General features: G+C 33.5%; 1 protein-coding gene across 1 annotated transcript in view; it reads right to left on the bottom strand.

Annotated features, from left to right (window-relative positions):
* Nucleotides 1–18,342, bottom strand: part of Dmd (dystrophin) — a 2,157,654-nt gene that overhangs the window by 867,011 nt on the left and 1,272,301 nt on the right. Inside the window, exon 47 of the mRNA XM_045140973.1 lies at nt 724–871. Coding sequence (XP_044996908.1) covers nt 724–871 — 148 coding nt within the window. The remainder of the gene's footprint in view (nt 1–723; nt 872–18,342) is intronic.

The following is an 18,342-nucleotide window of genomic DNA, read 5'->3' as shown; positions in this document are numbered from 1 at the left end:
CCAATTAAATAAAAGGATATAAAGAGAGTTGCTTATTCAGAACTTATGCCATGAAAATTAACACAACTTTATAATCAGAATATGTCACTGAAAGAGGTGGGATAATGATTAACAGTTGACATTGTGGTATGAGTGCATTAAAAAGTCACTTGAATAAATTAAACCTCTATTCAAGTAGGACAGAATGTGAACTAATATAGGGCCTGAAACTCCACCTTCAGATAACACAAATAAAAGCAAAATATTATTTTGCAAGTAATAAATAAGTTAACTAAGTCCTTAAAGCTAAAGTCTGAGACATCATTATTGACTTGGCAATGAAGTTCTTCCATAATAAATGCTATTCTTCATTACCCTAGATATATAGTTTTAAAAGACTGAGATGCAATTTTCATTTTATTTGATTCTATGGTTCCAGACCATGCTCTCCAATTTTCAAAATTATTTGAAATGAAATGAAAATTACTTTAAAAGTAACTTCTATATATATTTTCATGTGGACATTCAATATAAAGGCATGATATTTGTGTATATACAGAGATACATACATACCTAGGTATCTGGTAATTGAGTTAAGACTGAATAAAGTTGTGAGAAAAACACTTTAGTAAGGTACTATATATAACATAGTGGAAAGAAAATCAATAATTAAACAATTTAAGAAAGAAATTTATATGTTATTCAAAGCAATAAACATCAAAAGATTTTACAAATTAAAATTACCTTGACTTGTTCAAGATTTTCTTTTAGCTGTTGTTCATTTCCAAGTTCAAGTGGAATACTGGTAATGTTATCTGCTTCTTCCAACCATAAAATAAATTCATTTAAATCTCTTTGAAATTCTGACACAATATTCTTTTGTTCTTCTAACCTGGAGGAGGAACAGTAATATTACAATTGTTATAAATGACATTATTTATCAATTTTTTTAAAAAGAAACTGAAAAAATATGTGGCAAGCACTTTAAACAATAAGAGATATAATAGGTATTCACAATGATTTATTTATCTTAATTGAATTCACATACATTGAATTAAGCCATTTTAGTATTTCAAAAATCTTTAAATAGATAAAAATTGCTCAATAAAAAATTTGCTTTAGAAATGTCAACAATATTATATAATTATATTAGAGAATTATTTCATAGCACTAATGACATTTCAATTTGGACAATTCTGTTTGGTGAGGAGCTGTTCTATGCATTAAAAGATGCTTAGCAGTCTTTGTGGTCTTCATATACTAGATGATAATATCAAATCCCCTCATTCCAAGTTATGACAACCCAAAATGTCTTGAGGCATTGGCTAATATTCCTGCCCCCCTCCCATGAGAAAGGCCACAAAATTTGCCTCTTTTGGGAAAACTCTGTACTTGCAAAAATACTTGGCAATACACTTTAAAATGTATAATTCAAGAATATTTTATGAGAAAGTAGATGAAAAAAATAAAACACAGGTACAAACTAAAAACAAAATGATTGCATGTTTAAATATTTCCGTATTGTGACATTCATTCTTTATGAAATACAAAAATTCAATTTATAATACTTACCATATATAATACTTCTGTGAATTTAGGTAGAATATGCATATACTATATACAATTGAATTACTCTTAATATTCTTACTTAGTTGATAGCAAGACATAGATAAACAAAATGTATTTAAAATTATTCACAAATTTTGTTTTGTTTTCTTTTGGTAGCCATAAATCTTTCAAATGAAAGCTTTAATTAAAATATAATTTACATATATAAAATTTTAAAACATGGATATACCACATAACTACTGAAAGATACAGACTTATAAGAAGTATCCTTCTCCCCTCTCCTTCTAACTATTATTACCTTAAAAGTAATGCCAATAACCTGCCAGCTTGTTTATTTTGGTGAAAATGACAATTAAGGAAATACCACAGTATAGTATATTCTATTTGGGCCTGGCTTATTTTATTCCAAATCATGTGTATAACAAAACACATACATTATTATTTTTATTATTTATTAATTTGAGAGGGATAGACAGAGAGAAAGAGGCAGAGAGAGAGAAAATGGGCCTGGCAGGACCTCCAGCCACTGCAAACTCCAGACGCTTGCGCCCCCTTGTGCATCTGGCTAACGTGGGTCCTGGGGAATCTAGCCTCGAACCAGGGTCCTAAGGCTTCACAGGCAAGTGCTTAACCGCTAAGCCATCTCCCAGCCCCACATGTATTATATTAATTTTTTGTTTATTCATTTTGATACTAGTATAACTATAAGACTGTTGATGATTATTGGAAATGATTTCATTTTCAATACTTAGCTAGGAATTGATATTTTACTTCAAATTAACAAATGTGTATTAAGAGCTTAATATAAGGATGGAGAGATGGCTTAGTGGTTAAGGCACTTGACTGTGAAGCCTAAGGACCTCGGTTTGATTTCCCACTAACCACATAGGCATGATGCTTCTGGAGTTTGTTTGCAGAAGCTACAGGCCCTGGTGTATCTATTCTCTCTCTCTTTTTTCTGTCTCCTAAATAAGTAAATATTTTTTTTTTGGGGGGGGGGGTTGAGGTAAGGTCTCACTGCTGCCCAGGCTGACCTGGAATTCACTATGTAGTCTCAGGGTGGCCTCAAACTCACAGCAATCCTCCTACCTCTTCCTGCCAAGTACTGGGATTAAAGGCATGCACCACCACGCCTGGCTTAAATTAATATATTTTTTTAATAAGAGTTTAGTATATTCCAGCAAGTCTACTGTTAGAAATGGATGTGGTATCTGTCTTGCTTTTGTCTGTCTCCCAGTCCACAATGAAAAATGGCATGTAAACAATGAATTCTAATCATTGTAGGAAGCTATTACTTTTGAGAAAAGGCTTGGGAAACTTCTGAGAGAATATGGTCTGGTTTATTATGTGTAAAGAGAAAAGACAAGGTTATAAGTTTAGAACTCAGGCTGTGTAGCCACAAGACCAGGAGAGAATGACAACTACTCTAAAAGGAAACACTCCCAAAATGAGAATCCAATTCCTGGATTTCTGTTTGCATATATTAAGTTTTGTTGTTTGTTTAGAGCTTATGCATTTTCTTTTTCAACACAGAGATCTAAGGCTTTCCTTTGAATACTCAGTTCAGAAATGTCACTGCTGTGCACAAACACTTCCATTGCTTTCAATTCATTAAAAGCAAAAATCCAACTAAATATATTCCCTTAAAATGTTCTATAAGGATCCATTCTTTGCAAATATGGTAGGCACTATCACATATTGCAAGTGAGGACTTAAAATGTGGCTAGTGAAAACTGAGATGAACTGCAAGTGGAATTCAACACTACGTACAATGAATCTATGGCAATAAAAATCTTTTTAATGTATACCTATACGATAATAGACCAAGTCCCAATCTTCTAATAAAGGTGTTTTACAAAAACCATGACTATAAGGCTCTAACAAGGATGATATAAGCTTGACATTGACCAAGTTACAAACAATTTTGTTACCTTGAAGTTAATAAGAATAAAATTCTCCCCCCAAAGGGTAAAAAATTAGAAACACTGGATTTAAAATACATGATCTATGTACTTTCTGTTTAATTTTACTGTGAACCTATTTTTCACGTAGGTATGAAGTGACTAGCATTGTGTGGGTTCATTTTTGGATCATTTACTGTTCCATTGCCTGTTTTGTGCCTGAACCATGCTCTGTGTTGTATGATTTGAGGTCAAGTATTGTGATTCCTCTGGCAATGTTGTTTCTCTGCTTAGATGCATTTGGTTATCTTTGTTGTTTTAGATTTCAATATGATTTTCATTTTTGCAATTTTCTCTAGTTCTGTGTAGAACCACATTGGAATTTTCACCTAGCTATACTATGCCTGGTAACAAGCCCAAATGAATGCATGTTTTACGGCAGAAATGCATTTACTTCCATGTATAGCTGCATTAATCATAATCACCAGGAAAGGAAACCACCTGTGATAGTTTGAATTTATGTCCCCAAATAGACTCAGGAATTTTATTAAAGCTTGTAACTTGGATGTTCAGCAGCCTGGCTGGAAATGGTGTCACTGGGGTCAGATCCTGGGGTCCAGCCCAAAAGTGTGTTTGTGGGGTGATCTGATCTCTAGCCTAAAGGTATTCAAAGTGCTTAAGCTCCGCCTGGGTCCCTTGCTGTTTACCAGTGGATGGGGCCAGCTTCTTCCACCACCAACAAAACTTCTCCTGGATATGTAAGCCTGAAATAAATCCCTTCCTCCCATAAACTGTGTCTGGTTTGAAGGTTCATCCCAACAGTATGGAGGTGACTACCACCCCATTCTACATGTACAAGAACAGATGAATGCACAAGAATATCAAGTATATACACACAGTAAAATTTCATTCAGCTACCAAAATGAGAAAATAAAATGATGAAATTTGTAGGAAAACACATAGAACTGTAAAGAAAATATCCCATGATTTCTCTCATATGGGGATCCTAGTATTTTATATTCATGTTTCCATTTGTATTTTCATTTGTATTTATATGTGGGCTGGAATGGGTGTCAGTTTAGGCTATGAAGCTCAGGCGATAAGATGGGAAAATTAATTATTGAGGAAGTGGGGGAAAGGCAACAGAATACATGTGACATGAAAACAGAAAGGGAGCTACTAGGAGTGGAAGAGTACAGGGTAAGACAGGGCTATGGTTTAAGGATTGCTAAAGAATTCTCATATTTAGAATGTTTCAGGGCATGGGGACATTGGAAATTGCAGGTAGTATAATTCTTGCTATTGTTATGTCTTTGTAATCTTAAGGAAAGTGGCTCATATCACTTGTTACCATCTGCCTTTAAATTTGTGAAAGACTTGTTTTCCCTCATAATCTGGCCTTATATGATAAACCCCAAATATAAAAAAAAACCCCAAAAGCTGCAAATAAATCTCAAATTATTTGTTTACATATCTTTTCTCTTAGGAGTACCCAGGCAAGGTAAAGAAAAGAGAAAGAAATGTGCTTATTCATTACAGTTGAGATTTGTATACTTAGTACATTTATGTATTTAATTAGAATCAAACTCTGTAAGCATACTTTATCTCTTAAATTTAATACTCTGCTATGAGTAGGCTTAGGGTGTAGCTGAGTGGAAGTACATTTTCCTCCCATGTTCAAGTCAAGGATTTGTGGGCTGGGGATATATGCTCAATGGTTAAAAATGCTTACCTGTCATCTTGCCAACATGTGTTCTACCTTCCTTAGCACCCATGTAAAGCAAGACAAAAAGTGGCACATGTCTATAATCCCAATGTATAGACAGCAATGAGAGGAGGAGCTAAGAAAATCTGGAAGCTAAGAAACAGCTAAAGCAAGAAAACCCTGTCTCATAGGAAGGTAGGAGGAGAGAAGAAACACTCCAAGGTTGTTCCAATCTCCATATATGCACCATATGCCCCCCCCCACAAATAACCTACACTTATTCACATAAGTACACACATAACCATACATAAAAGTAAATAATTAAAATTAAAATATTCTATATTTCCTGAGGTCATTAGTGATACTGAAAATAGTTTTTAAAGATCTAAGTAATAAGCTTGCCAGTAGGAATGCCATATTTCATCAATCCTGTTATTAGGCATTTGGTTTTGTTCTGTTTTACATTGTAATAAATGATCTTACAACAAAGCTATTTGTTTATGCATTTTTTGTTCCTTTATCAACTAAATCCTTTGGCATAAATAAGAAAAGTTAAAGATGATAATCCTAAGGCTTTATATTATCACTGTTAAATTTCTTTACAACGCTGGTACTAATATACAATAGCGAGTAAATGTTAGCATCCCCATACTTTCACTATGGGTGAACATTGCATATTACATAATTGGTATAACAATGGTTGTGGATATTTTTCAGTTTCTATTAATAAGAGTGTTGGAAAAAGTTGTGTGTAAATTCTTTCCTTTATGCCAATTATCTGCTATGCCTGTTCAAGTACAAGTCCTTTTCTACATGTGCATGAATTTAATTGAGAATATTTTTCTCTTTTGTCTTAGTTTTTTGTGGTTCTATTTTTCTTATTTGCATGGGTATGTGTATGTACTGTCATTGAGTATAGATGTGTCCATGTGTGCTTTGGTGTGTGTGTGTGTTTGTGTGTGTGTGTGTGTGTGTGTGATGTCTTTCTTAATCACTCTACTTTATATTTATAGAGGCAAGGTCTCCCACAGGCACCCAGCTTGACCCAGTGATCCCAGGTCTCCATCTCCCAAGACTGGAATTTCAAGCAAGCTGTCATAGCATCCCAGTATTTATGTAGATGCTGGAGATCCAAACTGCAATCTTCACATTTGTGAGGCAAGGACTTCAAGTGAGTCGTCTTTCCAGCCCTCTGTTCCATTTATTTTTAAAAAGAAAATCATTTTTGTTGTTGCCTTAATTGATAATTTTTCTTCAAATTATTTTTTATTCAGTAATGGTTTATGTTTTAGGTTCTAGATCATTTACTTTAATCAAAAAATCTACATGCTTAAACCACCTTTAATTTCTGGAGAGTTAACTTTTCTTATCATGAAATGTTACTAAGAATTTATATTATTTTTCCCCTGCATAATTGGTTCTTTATCAATTTGTGGATATTTCTTTGTTTAATTTTTATATTACTAAGCTTCTATTGTTGATGTTCTCTTAAGAGCAACATAATGCATCAGTCAATGAATAATTAAAATATTTTAAATTTCTAGTAGATTAACCTCCTATCCAACCTCAGCTATTCTGTCTTATGCAATGTACCAGTTGGTCAAATTATAAAATAAACCTAACTGAGGATTTTGATTGGGGTTGGATTAAGTCAAAAAATTAATTTGTGAAGAATTACTATCTTTGCAAAATAATTTAGTTAAATTTTCTATGATCACAGTGCATTTGGACACTGAGAATAGTCAAGACTCTTCCATGCACTATACATAATTAAGTTCATCTTATAATTAACTTTCAGCATTAGTTTGAAAGTCATCAAGTTGAAGATGATTTTGTTAACTTTAATTGTTTGTATATGACTTTAGACGACTTAAGAACCTCCAGGTAGAAGAAATCTTGTAGTAAAAAGGAAAAACTTTTGTTAAGCAATTTGCTATAATCTTTCTTTTTATATAATACAGAATGTATTCTGATGATTTATTTAATTTTATTTAAAAGCATAGCATCTTTCAAAATGTGAAAACATTTGGCAGTCATTTGTTATCTGGATTTGTTTTTCATACTCTGGAATTTTTTAAATATATTACAATATCCCACCGTGACCTCGTTATCATCAGCTTTTCAAGACCATTTGTAATTTCTAAAACGTCGGTTTAAAGTTTCAAAAGTTGCAATTTGAATTTATGTATTTAGATGATTGTAGAAAAGCAACAAAAAACAGCATTTCCAGGTTGGTCTCTTGACAGAACAGTTTAAATGTGCTTTATGTTGGCATTCATCAGATGAAGTGTTATTTCTTTGTTTACCTACTTGCTTAGTGATTATGGTAGGATTTATACAGACATGTGGCTATAATAGTAATGAATGAGATATTTAACATTACCAATCTGCAATTAAGTGCTAAATATTTTACTTTTAGAGGCAATTAAATACATTTAAGCTATTTATTTTTCTTAAAGAATGGCTTCTGTTTAGAACAAGGCTCTGTTATCTTTTACATTAAAAATACTCATGATGCAATTGAAGGAAGTACATATAATAGTGATGAGATTTTTTATAATCAGAAAATGTTATCACTTAATTCAATTTAAATTCAATTTAACAATAGTGCCTAATGAACAATTTTTTGCTGGGCTGCTCTTATGGTAAGAGCAAGACACTGCCAAATCACATGACATGTTTTTAGTATGTGTGTGGGAGTAGGCGATTTATGCCAGGCTGCAGGTAAAGTACTACATAGTTTCACATTTGAATTTCTTCTGCCAGTCAAGATATCCACTATCTTACTTTCTTAATAGTCTCAATAAAGAAGGTATACCTCAAATTTATATACCACATTACAAACATAAATTTCCTCTCCAGGTGTTTTTATCAAATTTGAGATGAAAACTTTTTAATATATATATATATATATATATATGCTTAGTTACTTTGAAAAATATAACATGTATTACTTTAAAATTATATAATGAAAATTATTAAGTTCATATAACAATTATTTTAAAATCAATCATATACATCTTAAGCATTGGAGGTTTCATTCCAATGGATACCAATAACAGTTTTCTAAAACAATACTCTTATCACAAACATGTGCACTGATGTACAGCATTGATAAATCTAAATAGAATTATAAAATAGTAATTTAATTTAAAGCCACATTCATATAATTTCATATGTATATATAATTCAATGAATATAATTTTTCAATAAATATGAAAAAACAAGGCCTGTAGAGATGGCCCAGCAGTTAAAGTGCTTGTCTGCAAAGCCTAACAATCCTTTCTCAATTCCCCAGCACCCATATAAAGCCAGATACACAAGGTGGCACATGCATATAGAGCTCCTTTGCAGAGTTTGGAGGCCCTGGGGTGCCTATTCTCTCTCTCTCTCTCTCTCTTTCTCTCTTATCTCAATCTCACTCCCTCCCTGAAAATAAATAAATACATAAAATATATGGCTAGGTATGGTTGGACACACTTTTCAAATAAAAGTATGTATACATACATGCATGCATACAGTTTTGTTATGTAAAGAATTTTCTTGTTGTTCCTGTGTCATATATCCATAAATAAAACGAAATATTTTGCTTTAATTTTCTTGTTTCAGATGTTCTTGCTGCTAAGCTTCAGCCTTTCCCACACCCTTCTCTATACCAATGTGTAAGTTGCTAATTATACATTTAATACTGAGTACAAAGCTATGAAAAGTCCTGATACATATGGTCCACCAAGGGATCACCTAATTTTTATAAAGCAAAATGTTTAGACATTCTAAGGGCCCAATCTAGACCAGCTACTAAAAAGTGTACTGATTTCTGCCAGCAAAAGGATTCTGACTCCAACACTAGTGATGGAGGGATTATATCTTCACATAATAAGGACAATTTATAACAGACCTGAAAAAACCCATACCAATTGAGAGAGGCTACAATATATTTCATATGCAAATCCTAGCATGGAATATTTTGATTGTTTTATAAATTATAATAAGTATCAGCAGTAATGGTAAGGAACCTAGAATGAGGCTTTGAGAGAAGAGAAGTAGGGGAGGATGAAAGGAGGAGATACTTGACAGGCAAGTAGATGGATAGAATACAAGTGGTGCAAACATCCTTGGATGATTAGGGTAAGAGGAAAATACAAAAATGTAACATGGCATGAATCATTACCAGTAAAACCATTAGGGTTATCTAATAAAAAGATATAATCAAATTAATAATATATAGAGAGGGTGGAAATAGTTTGAGCAGAAACACACTGCAGTGGTAGAGAAAGCTTTACCCTAAAACCATACACTATTTCTGATAAATCCCAATGCCAAAATTGTGTAACCTCCCACAGTGGGCTGTTGGACAAGGGGGCCTCTGAAGTTCCCAAAATAATGCAGGGTATTCCCAAGGTATGTGGCTACCCACTAGACCTAAATGGCAAGATGCTATGACTGAAGACATTACAGGCTACAGTTGCAAGACACTGGTAGATCATGCTGTAACTAAAATGTATCCTGCTCCCTGCTGGTTAGCTTTTATAGTGCTAGGACATGCTGGGCAAGCTGCTGGATGATAAAAGTTACCAATAATGTGAACAAGCAGCAGATACTGCAAGCTACAATTTCAATGAGACAGGCAAGATGTAGACACCAGTGCAATCAACTATATTCTGTTTGGCTATGAGACTGAAAACCATGAGACTGGTTGGCTTGGAAGGTGGTATACCGTAGACAGAAGCCTTGACTGTTCTTTGGCTAAAAGTCAAGGTAGGTTTGTTCAAAATGTCTTCTAAATGTCCATTTTGATCCCCTTTTATTCTTTCTCCTCTCAATCTTGGTTGGAAAATCTCCTTTTTGAAGATGACAGTGAATACTAGGGAGACCTAAGACCCATCAGTATGCCTAGGATGAGATTAGTTATCTCTATTACATCTGTCATGACCTAGGAAATTTTACAGTATTAAATTCAATATGAGTGCTACTGTCACTGCTAGCCTGAGAACCTCCTTCAGGTTGATGGCAATACACACTGAGGAGACTCAAGACTCATCAAAGCAGAAAAATCAGAGAGTGGGGAGATCTCAACACTAAAGAAGCCTTATAACTCTCCTTCAAGGGCCTAGAAAATATTACAGAAGATAGGGAAGAAAAAATGTAAGAGTCACAGGGTGAGAAATTGTATTCTGAGGCATTGACCCCTTCCACAGAGACTGACTGGCGCATGCATGAGCCCAAAATGAATACCGATAACTACTGAGGTGGTACCTCTATGGAATGAGGTTGGAAGAAGGGAACATAAGAGTATAACTGATGCAAATATGACCAATATGCATTATGTTCATATGATAAAATTCTCAACATAAAAGGACAATGAATAGCAATTAATTGTGTTTCAGTAGTAAGTTTCTATGTGTTCAACCACTGAGATTTGGCTTTAATAGTAGCTTGAAGAAGGTTAAGTAAGATAGAAATAATATAGTTGAAGGTGCACACCATGTAAATATTGTGATAAAGAGTATCCTAAGCAGAAGAATTGAGTAAAAAGACCCTAAGGCAAGGAAAGAGTCAGACCCTTTCACAAACAATAGAGAAGTCAACCAAAAATTTGGAATGGGCGCTGGAGAGATGGCTTAGCAGTTAAGCGCTTGCCTGTGAAGCCTAAGGACCCCGGTTCGAGGCTCGGTTCTCCAGGACCCACGCTAGCCAGATGCACAAGGGGGCGCACGCGTCTGGAGTTCGTTTGCAGTGGCTGGAGGCCCTGGCGAGCCCATTCTCTTTCTCCCTCTATCTGTCTTTCTATGTCTGTCACTCTCAAATAAATAAATATAAAATGAACAAAAAAAAATTAAAAGAAAATTGGAATGGAATGTGTATACAAAAGAGTAGTAGGAGAAGGACTCAAAAGCCAAATTTTGAGAAAATCTTCATATATATGTTCCACATTCCCTATCCAGTTCAGTTCACAAAATAAATAAATAAATAAATAAATAAATAAATAAATAAATAAATAAATTCCAGAGGGATATATTTTGGGGATCTAAATTGCAGTCTGTTCTTGAGCCCTAGTTTATATGTCCTTTCAACTAACTGAACCCTCAAACTCCTGTGTGTGTGTGTGTGTGTGTGTGTGTGTGTTTCTGTGTGTACTCTAAAAATTTCTGGTGGTGTTTTGGATCTTTCTTTACCACACAAAGAATTCTGTAAGTGTTTGGCAAACATCATACAAAGCTATCAGCACCTCATGAAAGATGCAAGGATGAATGCATGATTTTAAATAGCTTTGCTGATGCCAGTCCTTGTTATGTTTTCTCTTCCCATTCAAGACACAATCATATTCCTGTCTAAATATCCTTCTCTGAAGCTAACAGGTTTTCAGGCTAAAAGCCTGAGTTTTCCTAACCCCCAGTAGATCAGAAATCTTGTCCTTATTAATCAACTTTAGATCTTGTTCCTTATTCTTTCCATTTCTCACTGCCTTCCCTGCCAGTGTCCTCCCCTCATCTAAGACTGGTTCTTAAAAGAATATCTGACACTGTTTTTTCATGGGCTTCTCACTCTCACCTTGCCTTCATTTTACTCATTTTTGCCACTTGAAAACAAAAACTCTCTCTAAATCATGTGTTGGGTCATACCTCCCTATTTTCAATAACACCCCAGTGCCAGTGGGATTGAATCCCGACTCTTTAATATAGGTTAAAATGCTCTTTGTGTTCTGATCATTACTTCTCTCTTTTTATATTTTTACTTTACATTCTACAATCCACTAAGGAATTACTTTTTTTTTTTTGAACTTTAGTGTATATTCATGCCAGGAATGCCAGAAGATGTTTTTCTAAACATGTCGATTTAAATAGCTGTAGTTATCTTTTGAGTTTCAGACCAGATATCACTAATTTTATGAAACTTGCCAACTATAATGACTTACAAGTTCTGTTATACAGTATTGTAGCTCATCATAATGTTTCACCATATGAATCACTATAATTTTTCTATATCTGTCAATACATCAGAAGACCAATCATCCTGTTTTTATTGTGATCTACTTTATTCTCAGTACATAGTGTATAGTATCTGATTGTATTTCGAGTGAATAAGACCCAAATGACATCATCTTAACTGTGTATCTAAAAGTAACAACATTATTCAAATTTTACTTGGGGCATGTCCCATGGAAAGCAAAATGGATGTGTGTGAGGGATGGTTCTATGTAAAAGCTTCAAATTTGAGAAACGATGAAAATTTAATATAGAATCAATATAGTGAAAACACCATATCTCTGCTCATTTTTCCTATTTATACCATTCAAATTCCTTTTGTTTTTATTCCACCTTTTTAACCAACATTAACATCCCTTATGAAGTATTACTTCTTTTTAATCTTCTGTTGTTGCTTAGATTTTTTTCCTCTGGGTTTTATGGTATATATATATTTATTTCTTTGAGTTAGTCCTAAGTTTTATTCCCAGAAAATAACATCTATTATCTATTGTCTTGTATTATATACACTTCCAGTGGAACATAAATATATTACATTCATAAGGAAAAAAAAAAAACATATGTTCAGATAGAGGAAGGAGACAGGGAAGGAAGAAGAGAGAGAGATAGCATTTTGAACATTTTGGTCATTATGTTTAACCTGAAGAAGAAAGGGGTAAAGATACTTCTGTTTATTTTGTTTGAAACCTAATCCCAATTCTGGGTAAGTTATTCAGACATACAGGTTACTAGTCTTTAAAAGAATGTAGCCACAGGAGGTACAAGAATAGTTACATTCTCTCAAATAGCAGTTCTTGAAGTGTGTTCTTGGAACCCCTCTGGGTTCTTGAGACATATTCATGGGGTCTGTAAGGTCAAAACTATTTTCATAGCAATTCTAAGATGTCATTTGCCTTTTGGTCTCTTATCATCTTTTTCAGTTGCTAGAGGATACAATGAGTGTAATACATGCAGCAAGAGAGAGAAGAACCAGCTGAAACTAAAGATATTTGCAAAAAACCTTCTCATTATTGCTTTTCTGTTTTATGGGATAAGATTATTTAGTGACACATATACCTTTATATAAACATAAATGTTTAATATGTATTAGTGACAAATGTTTCAAATGTTTCTCAATTTTAAATACAAATGTGGTAATAAACTACAGAAACCAAAACTCTGGAATCATGTGCAATTCTTAAGACCCAAATATTTGACAACCATTGCTTAAGATGTGAACATTCATAACATAAATGCTATATAAGGAAAAAGTGAAGAAGCATTATTTTGGCATAAATAGTAACAGTTTGTTGTGCATTTCAAGAGTCATAGTGTGAACAAAACATCACAAAGAATTCAATATGAAATGAAAATGAAAAGTCAATTAGGTATGAGGAAATTGACAACAAATATTACAGATGGAGTTCAGAAACTTGTCAACGAATTTATGGGAGACAGAATTATGTAGGACAAATACCATGAGGGCCAACTTTGAAAACGAATGACCAGTCTAAATATTTACTGCTACTCTGCTTGATATGCTAGGTTAAGTAAGTAGCACATTTTTAAAATACATAGGTAAACCAGAGATTATTATATACTTGTATGAATGACTTTACCATTAATTTCATATATTTATTAATGATTTGCATTTGTATATATGTGTGTATGGTGTGTGTGTATGTGTGTGTGTGTGTGTGTGTGTGTGTGTGTGTGTGTGTGTGTGTATGCACCCATACCATGGTCTAAATATGGAGGTCAGAGGAAAACCTCAGGGATGTTCTCTAAGAAACCATGTTTTTTGAGACAGAGTCTTTCTTGTCATTGCTGATTGCAAGCGTCTGGGTTCTGCTTTCTGTATCCTGTGGTCATAGACATGTTGGGATTACAGATTCATGTGCTACCTCACATCCAGATATCTGTTGTTGCTGAGCATTTAACTGAGATCAGTAGTTGCAAAATGATGACTGGTGAGAAATGTCAATTGTGTATACGATTGAGTGTGTTTACAATTTGGTAAGCACTGAAGTATATTTGAGTCTCAAGAAATTTTTGTTATATACCTACTAAATGCCAGAAACTTAATACTACTTTCTGGATAATTAAAGACAAATATTTTTTATTTAGTTGAGAGAGAGGGAAAAATAGTGAGAGAGAGAGAGAGAGAGAGAGAGAGAGAGAGAGAGAGAGAGAGAGAGAGAGAGAGAGAGAGAGATAGGGCACACCAGGGTCTCCAGCCACTGCAAATGATCTCCAGACATATGTGCCTTTGACTATTCCAGATACCTCATAAATATGGACTAATGTAACATTGGTCTATCTGGGACTGGTTTATTTTATATTATACAATATGATACATATAAATGCATGTGACTGGATTTTTCCTTTGTAAAGCTAATTAATATTCCATCTTATGTATATGGTATCTTTTCTGCATCCATTAAATTGTCAGTTAGGCCTGGAGCGATGGCGTGGTGGTTAAGACACTTGACTGTGAAACTTAAGGACACTGGTTTGACTCCCCAGAATCCACATAAGCCAGATGCACAAGGTCGAAAATGTGTCTGGAGTTCCTATGAAGTGGATGGAGGTCCTGGCATGCCCATATCCTCTCTCTCTCTTATAAACAATAAGCCAATAAATAAATACAATATTCAGTAGACATTTACATCATTTTATAAGTTAGTTATTGTGAATTACTGTTGTAAAGGACATGTGAGTACAGATAGCTCTTCAATATCTTGATTTCATTTCCTTTGGATTTCATATTTTGAGGAATTTCAATATTGTATTCCATAGCAAATTTATCAGTTTATATCCTCACAACATCACTACAATGATAAGAATATATTTTATAATAATGGCATTTGTATGTTAATTTTTCATGAGTGTCTTTTTCTATCCTGGCTCACCATTTTTATTACTCACACTGGAGAAATGTGATTTAAGTTTAAGAATATTTGTTTTAATTGTTGTTTTTGTTCTGGAGTTTTATAAACTCCAGTTCTGTTTCTAAACACTAACAATAAAATATACATAAATAAAATTTTGGCTGGGAGTGGTGGCGCACGTTTTTAATCCCAGCACTCGGGAGGCAGAGGTAGGAGGATTGTGTGAGTTCGAGGCCAGCCTGAGACTACACAGTGAATTCCAGATAAGCCTGAGCTAGAGTGAGACCCTACCTCGAAAAACCAAACAATAAAATAAAATAAAATAAAATTTAGAATTACATCAAAGAGAAGAAAAAATCAAGAATAAGTATAACTGCATAGGTATAAAATTTGAACAATGAAAATGATAAACCATTAGTTAAAAAAATTGAAGAGGACACAAATAAACAGGATAAACCATATCATGGCTTAGTAGACATAAATTTTAAAACATTTCCTTCAAAAATAACATAAATATTTAATGCTATTTCCCTCAATATCTTTATCACATTTTAAATAATGATACAATTAAATCTTAAAGTTTATTTCAAATTAAAAAATCCATTTATTCCAATGTTATTTAAAATAACAAAAGTGGAGGTATCATATGACTTGACTTGAAAATATATTACAATGCTCCAATAATTTTCATGATGAGAAGTATTTTCCTAATGATGAATGATAATTTTTGATAATTTAGTTGGTGTTATTGTATATCTATTTCATTCATTTAAAAATGTGTATTTATTTGTTTGTTTATTTATTTGACAGAGAAAGAGGCAGAGAGTGGAGAGAGAGAGAGAGGAAGGGAAAGGGCACACCATGGCCTCTAGCCTCTGAAAACAAACTCCAGATGTATGTGCCACCTTGTGTATCTGGCTTATGTGGGTACTGGGAAAGTGAACTTGGGCCCTTAGGCTTTGCAAGCAAGTGCCCTAATAGCTAAGCTATTTCTCCAGCCCTGTGGTTCATTAATTTTAACTTGTTTGTCTTCTTAATATTGATTTGTAAAAGCTCTTATAGTATGGATAGAATTAGATATATAATCTACAAATGTTGTTTTCCTGGGTATGTCTTATCTTTTCATTTCTTTGAACCAGGAAAGTATTTTTGAAGTTAAATTTATCATTTGTTTTATTTTTTTTTCAATTTATCATTTCAATGGATTATGCTGTTGGTGTCATAGCTACAAGCATTATTCTTTTTTTTTTAAAGAGATTGATTGTACCACGGGCCTCCTGCCAGTGGTAACCAACTGCAGACACATGGACAACCTTGTGCATCTTGCTTTACATGTGTACTGGGGAATCGAACCTGGGTCACTAGATTTAGCATGCAACTCTCTTCAACAACTACATCATCTCCCCATCTCAAGTATTCTGTTCCTAACTCATAATCCCAAAGATATCCATATTTTCCTGAGAAATATTAATTTTTATTCTTACATTCATGTCTATGATCGATTTTGACAAAAACTATATGGTGAATATTTAAAAATAAGGCTTTTGCTTCACATGGGTATCCATTTGTTCCAGTTTCATTTATTGAAACAATTATCTTCCCCTCCTAATTGAACTGCATTGTTATTTGTCATGTAGCATGTAAGGATTTATTTCTGAAACCAAGTTTTTTTCTACTAATCTATAAGTTTATCCTTATACCAGTACTCTCTTGTTAATGACAGTTTTGTAACATTTTGACATTAGGTGATGTACAACCTCTTACCTTGTTCGGCTTTTATGACCTCTTTAGGCAACTTTTTACATTTGAATTTCTATATATACAATAGGATTGATTTTCAACTACAAAACTTTGCTGAGTGAGCGAGAGGCATTCGATTGAATCTGTAGAAGTCTCTGCAAATTATTGGATCTTATATGGAGTTTTATTATCTAGAATATACACCACACTTCCATTTATTTATATCTCCAATCATCTCTTTAATCAATGTTATTTAATTTTGAGTTTTGCACTTTTTAATATTGGGTATTATATTTTAATACATTTTTGCCTGATTATTTTAGGAATTTTATGTTGCAAAGGACAGGATTGCTTTTTTAGTTTCATTTTCAAGATAGTCATATTTCTCTGGTTGTTTTTCAGATTGTTTCATTTACATTTGTATTTTAATAGTGAGTCACTATGAAGTTTTGTGTTATTTACATCATTTCTATTGTCTATTGGATTTCATTATATTTGCAAAGTGTTCGACCATCATGTTTTCAAATTATGTTTTGCTACTTTGTTTTTCTCCTTTCTTTCTGAAAATGTCATAATTCTTCTGCTTACACACTCAGTGGTTTCCCTCAGACTTCTGAGTCTTCGTTTATTTTGTTTCTACATTATTTTGTCTCTTTATTCTTCACAATGGATAATTTCTTTTTTAGAATGAATATTAATATATTAATATTATTATATATTAATATATAATGAATATTATTTATATGCAATATTTTACAAGCAGAAAAATAATGGATAAAACATTCATGGGCTGGAGAGATGGCTTAGCGGCTAAGCGCTTGCCTGTGAAGCCTAAGGACCCGGGTTCGAGGCTCAGTTCCCCAGGTCCCACGTTAGCCAGATGCACAAGGGGGCGCACGCGTCTGGAGTTCGTTTGCAGAGGCTGGAAGCCCTGGTGCGCCCATTCTCTCTCTCTCCCTCTACCTGTCTTTCTCTCTGTGTCTGTCTCTCTCAAATAAATAAATAAAATATTAAAATAACTTTAAAACATTCATAATGAACAATATAACCAAATGTGAAGAAGAGACAGGATCACTAAGTGTTTGGATTAAAATGAGAACTTCTAACCTACACTGCACCTGTACTATTGGCATGGTGCTAATACCTAGCAATAGATACAATTCACTATACTTTTTTAAAATATTTATTTATATGCAAACATAGAGGTAACAAGAAGAGAGACACAGAGAGATTGGGAACACCAGGTTTTCCAGCCACTGCAAAATCACTCCAGATGCATGTGCCACTTTGTGCATCTGGCTTTATGTAGATTCTGGGGAATTGAACTTGGTTTATTAGAGTTTGCTGGCAAGTTCTTTAACCACTGAGAAATCTCTCCAGCCAAACATTTCATTAACCTTATTTATCAAATTTACTGATTATTTTATCTGCCTGCATCTGCTTTTAATCTCTCTTAATAGATTTTTAGTTTGATTATTCAACTTCTCAATTCTAGAAATTGTATTTTATCCTTGCCATGTATATCACCTATTTCTTGCTATTGCAATTTTATTTAACTTTTTATGTTTGTCTTGTGTGAAGGTATTTATTAA

The sequence above is a fragment of the Jaculus jaculus genome, chromosome X, assembly GCF_020740685.1.
Source record: "Jaculus jaculus isolate mJacJac1 chromosome X, mJacJac1.mat.Y.cur, whole genome shotgun sequence".
Classification (NCBI taxonomy): Eukaryota; Metazoa; Chordata; class Mammalia; order Rodentia; family Dipodidae; genus Jaculus; species Jaculus jaculus.
The sequence above is the reverse complement of the archived record's forward strand: the minus strand, read 5'-3'. Positions and strand labels throughout refer to the sequence as shown.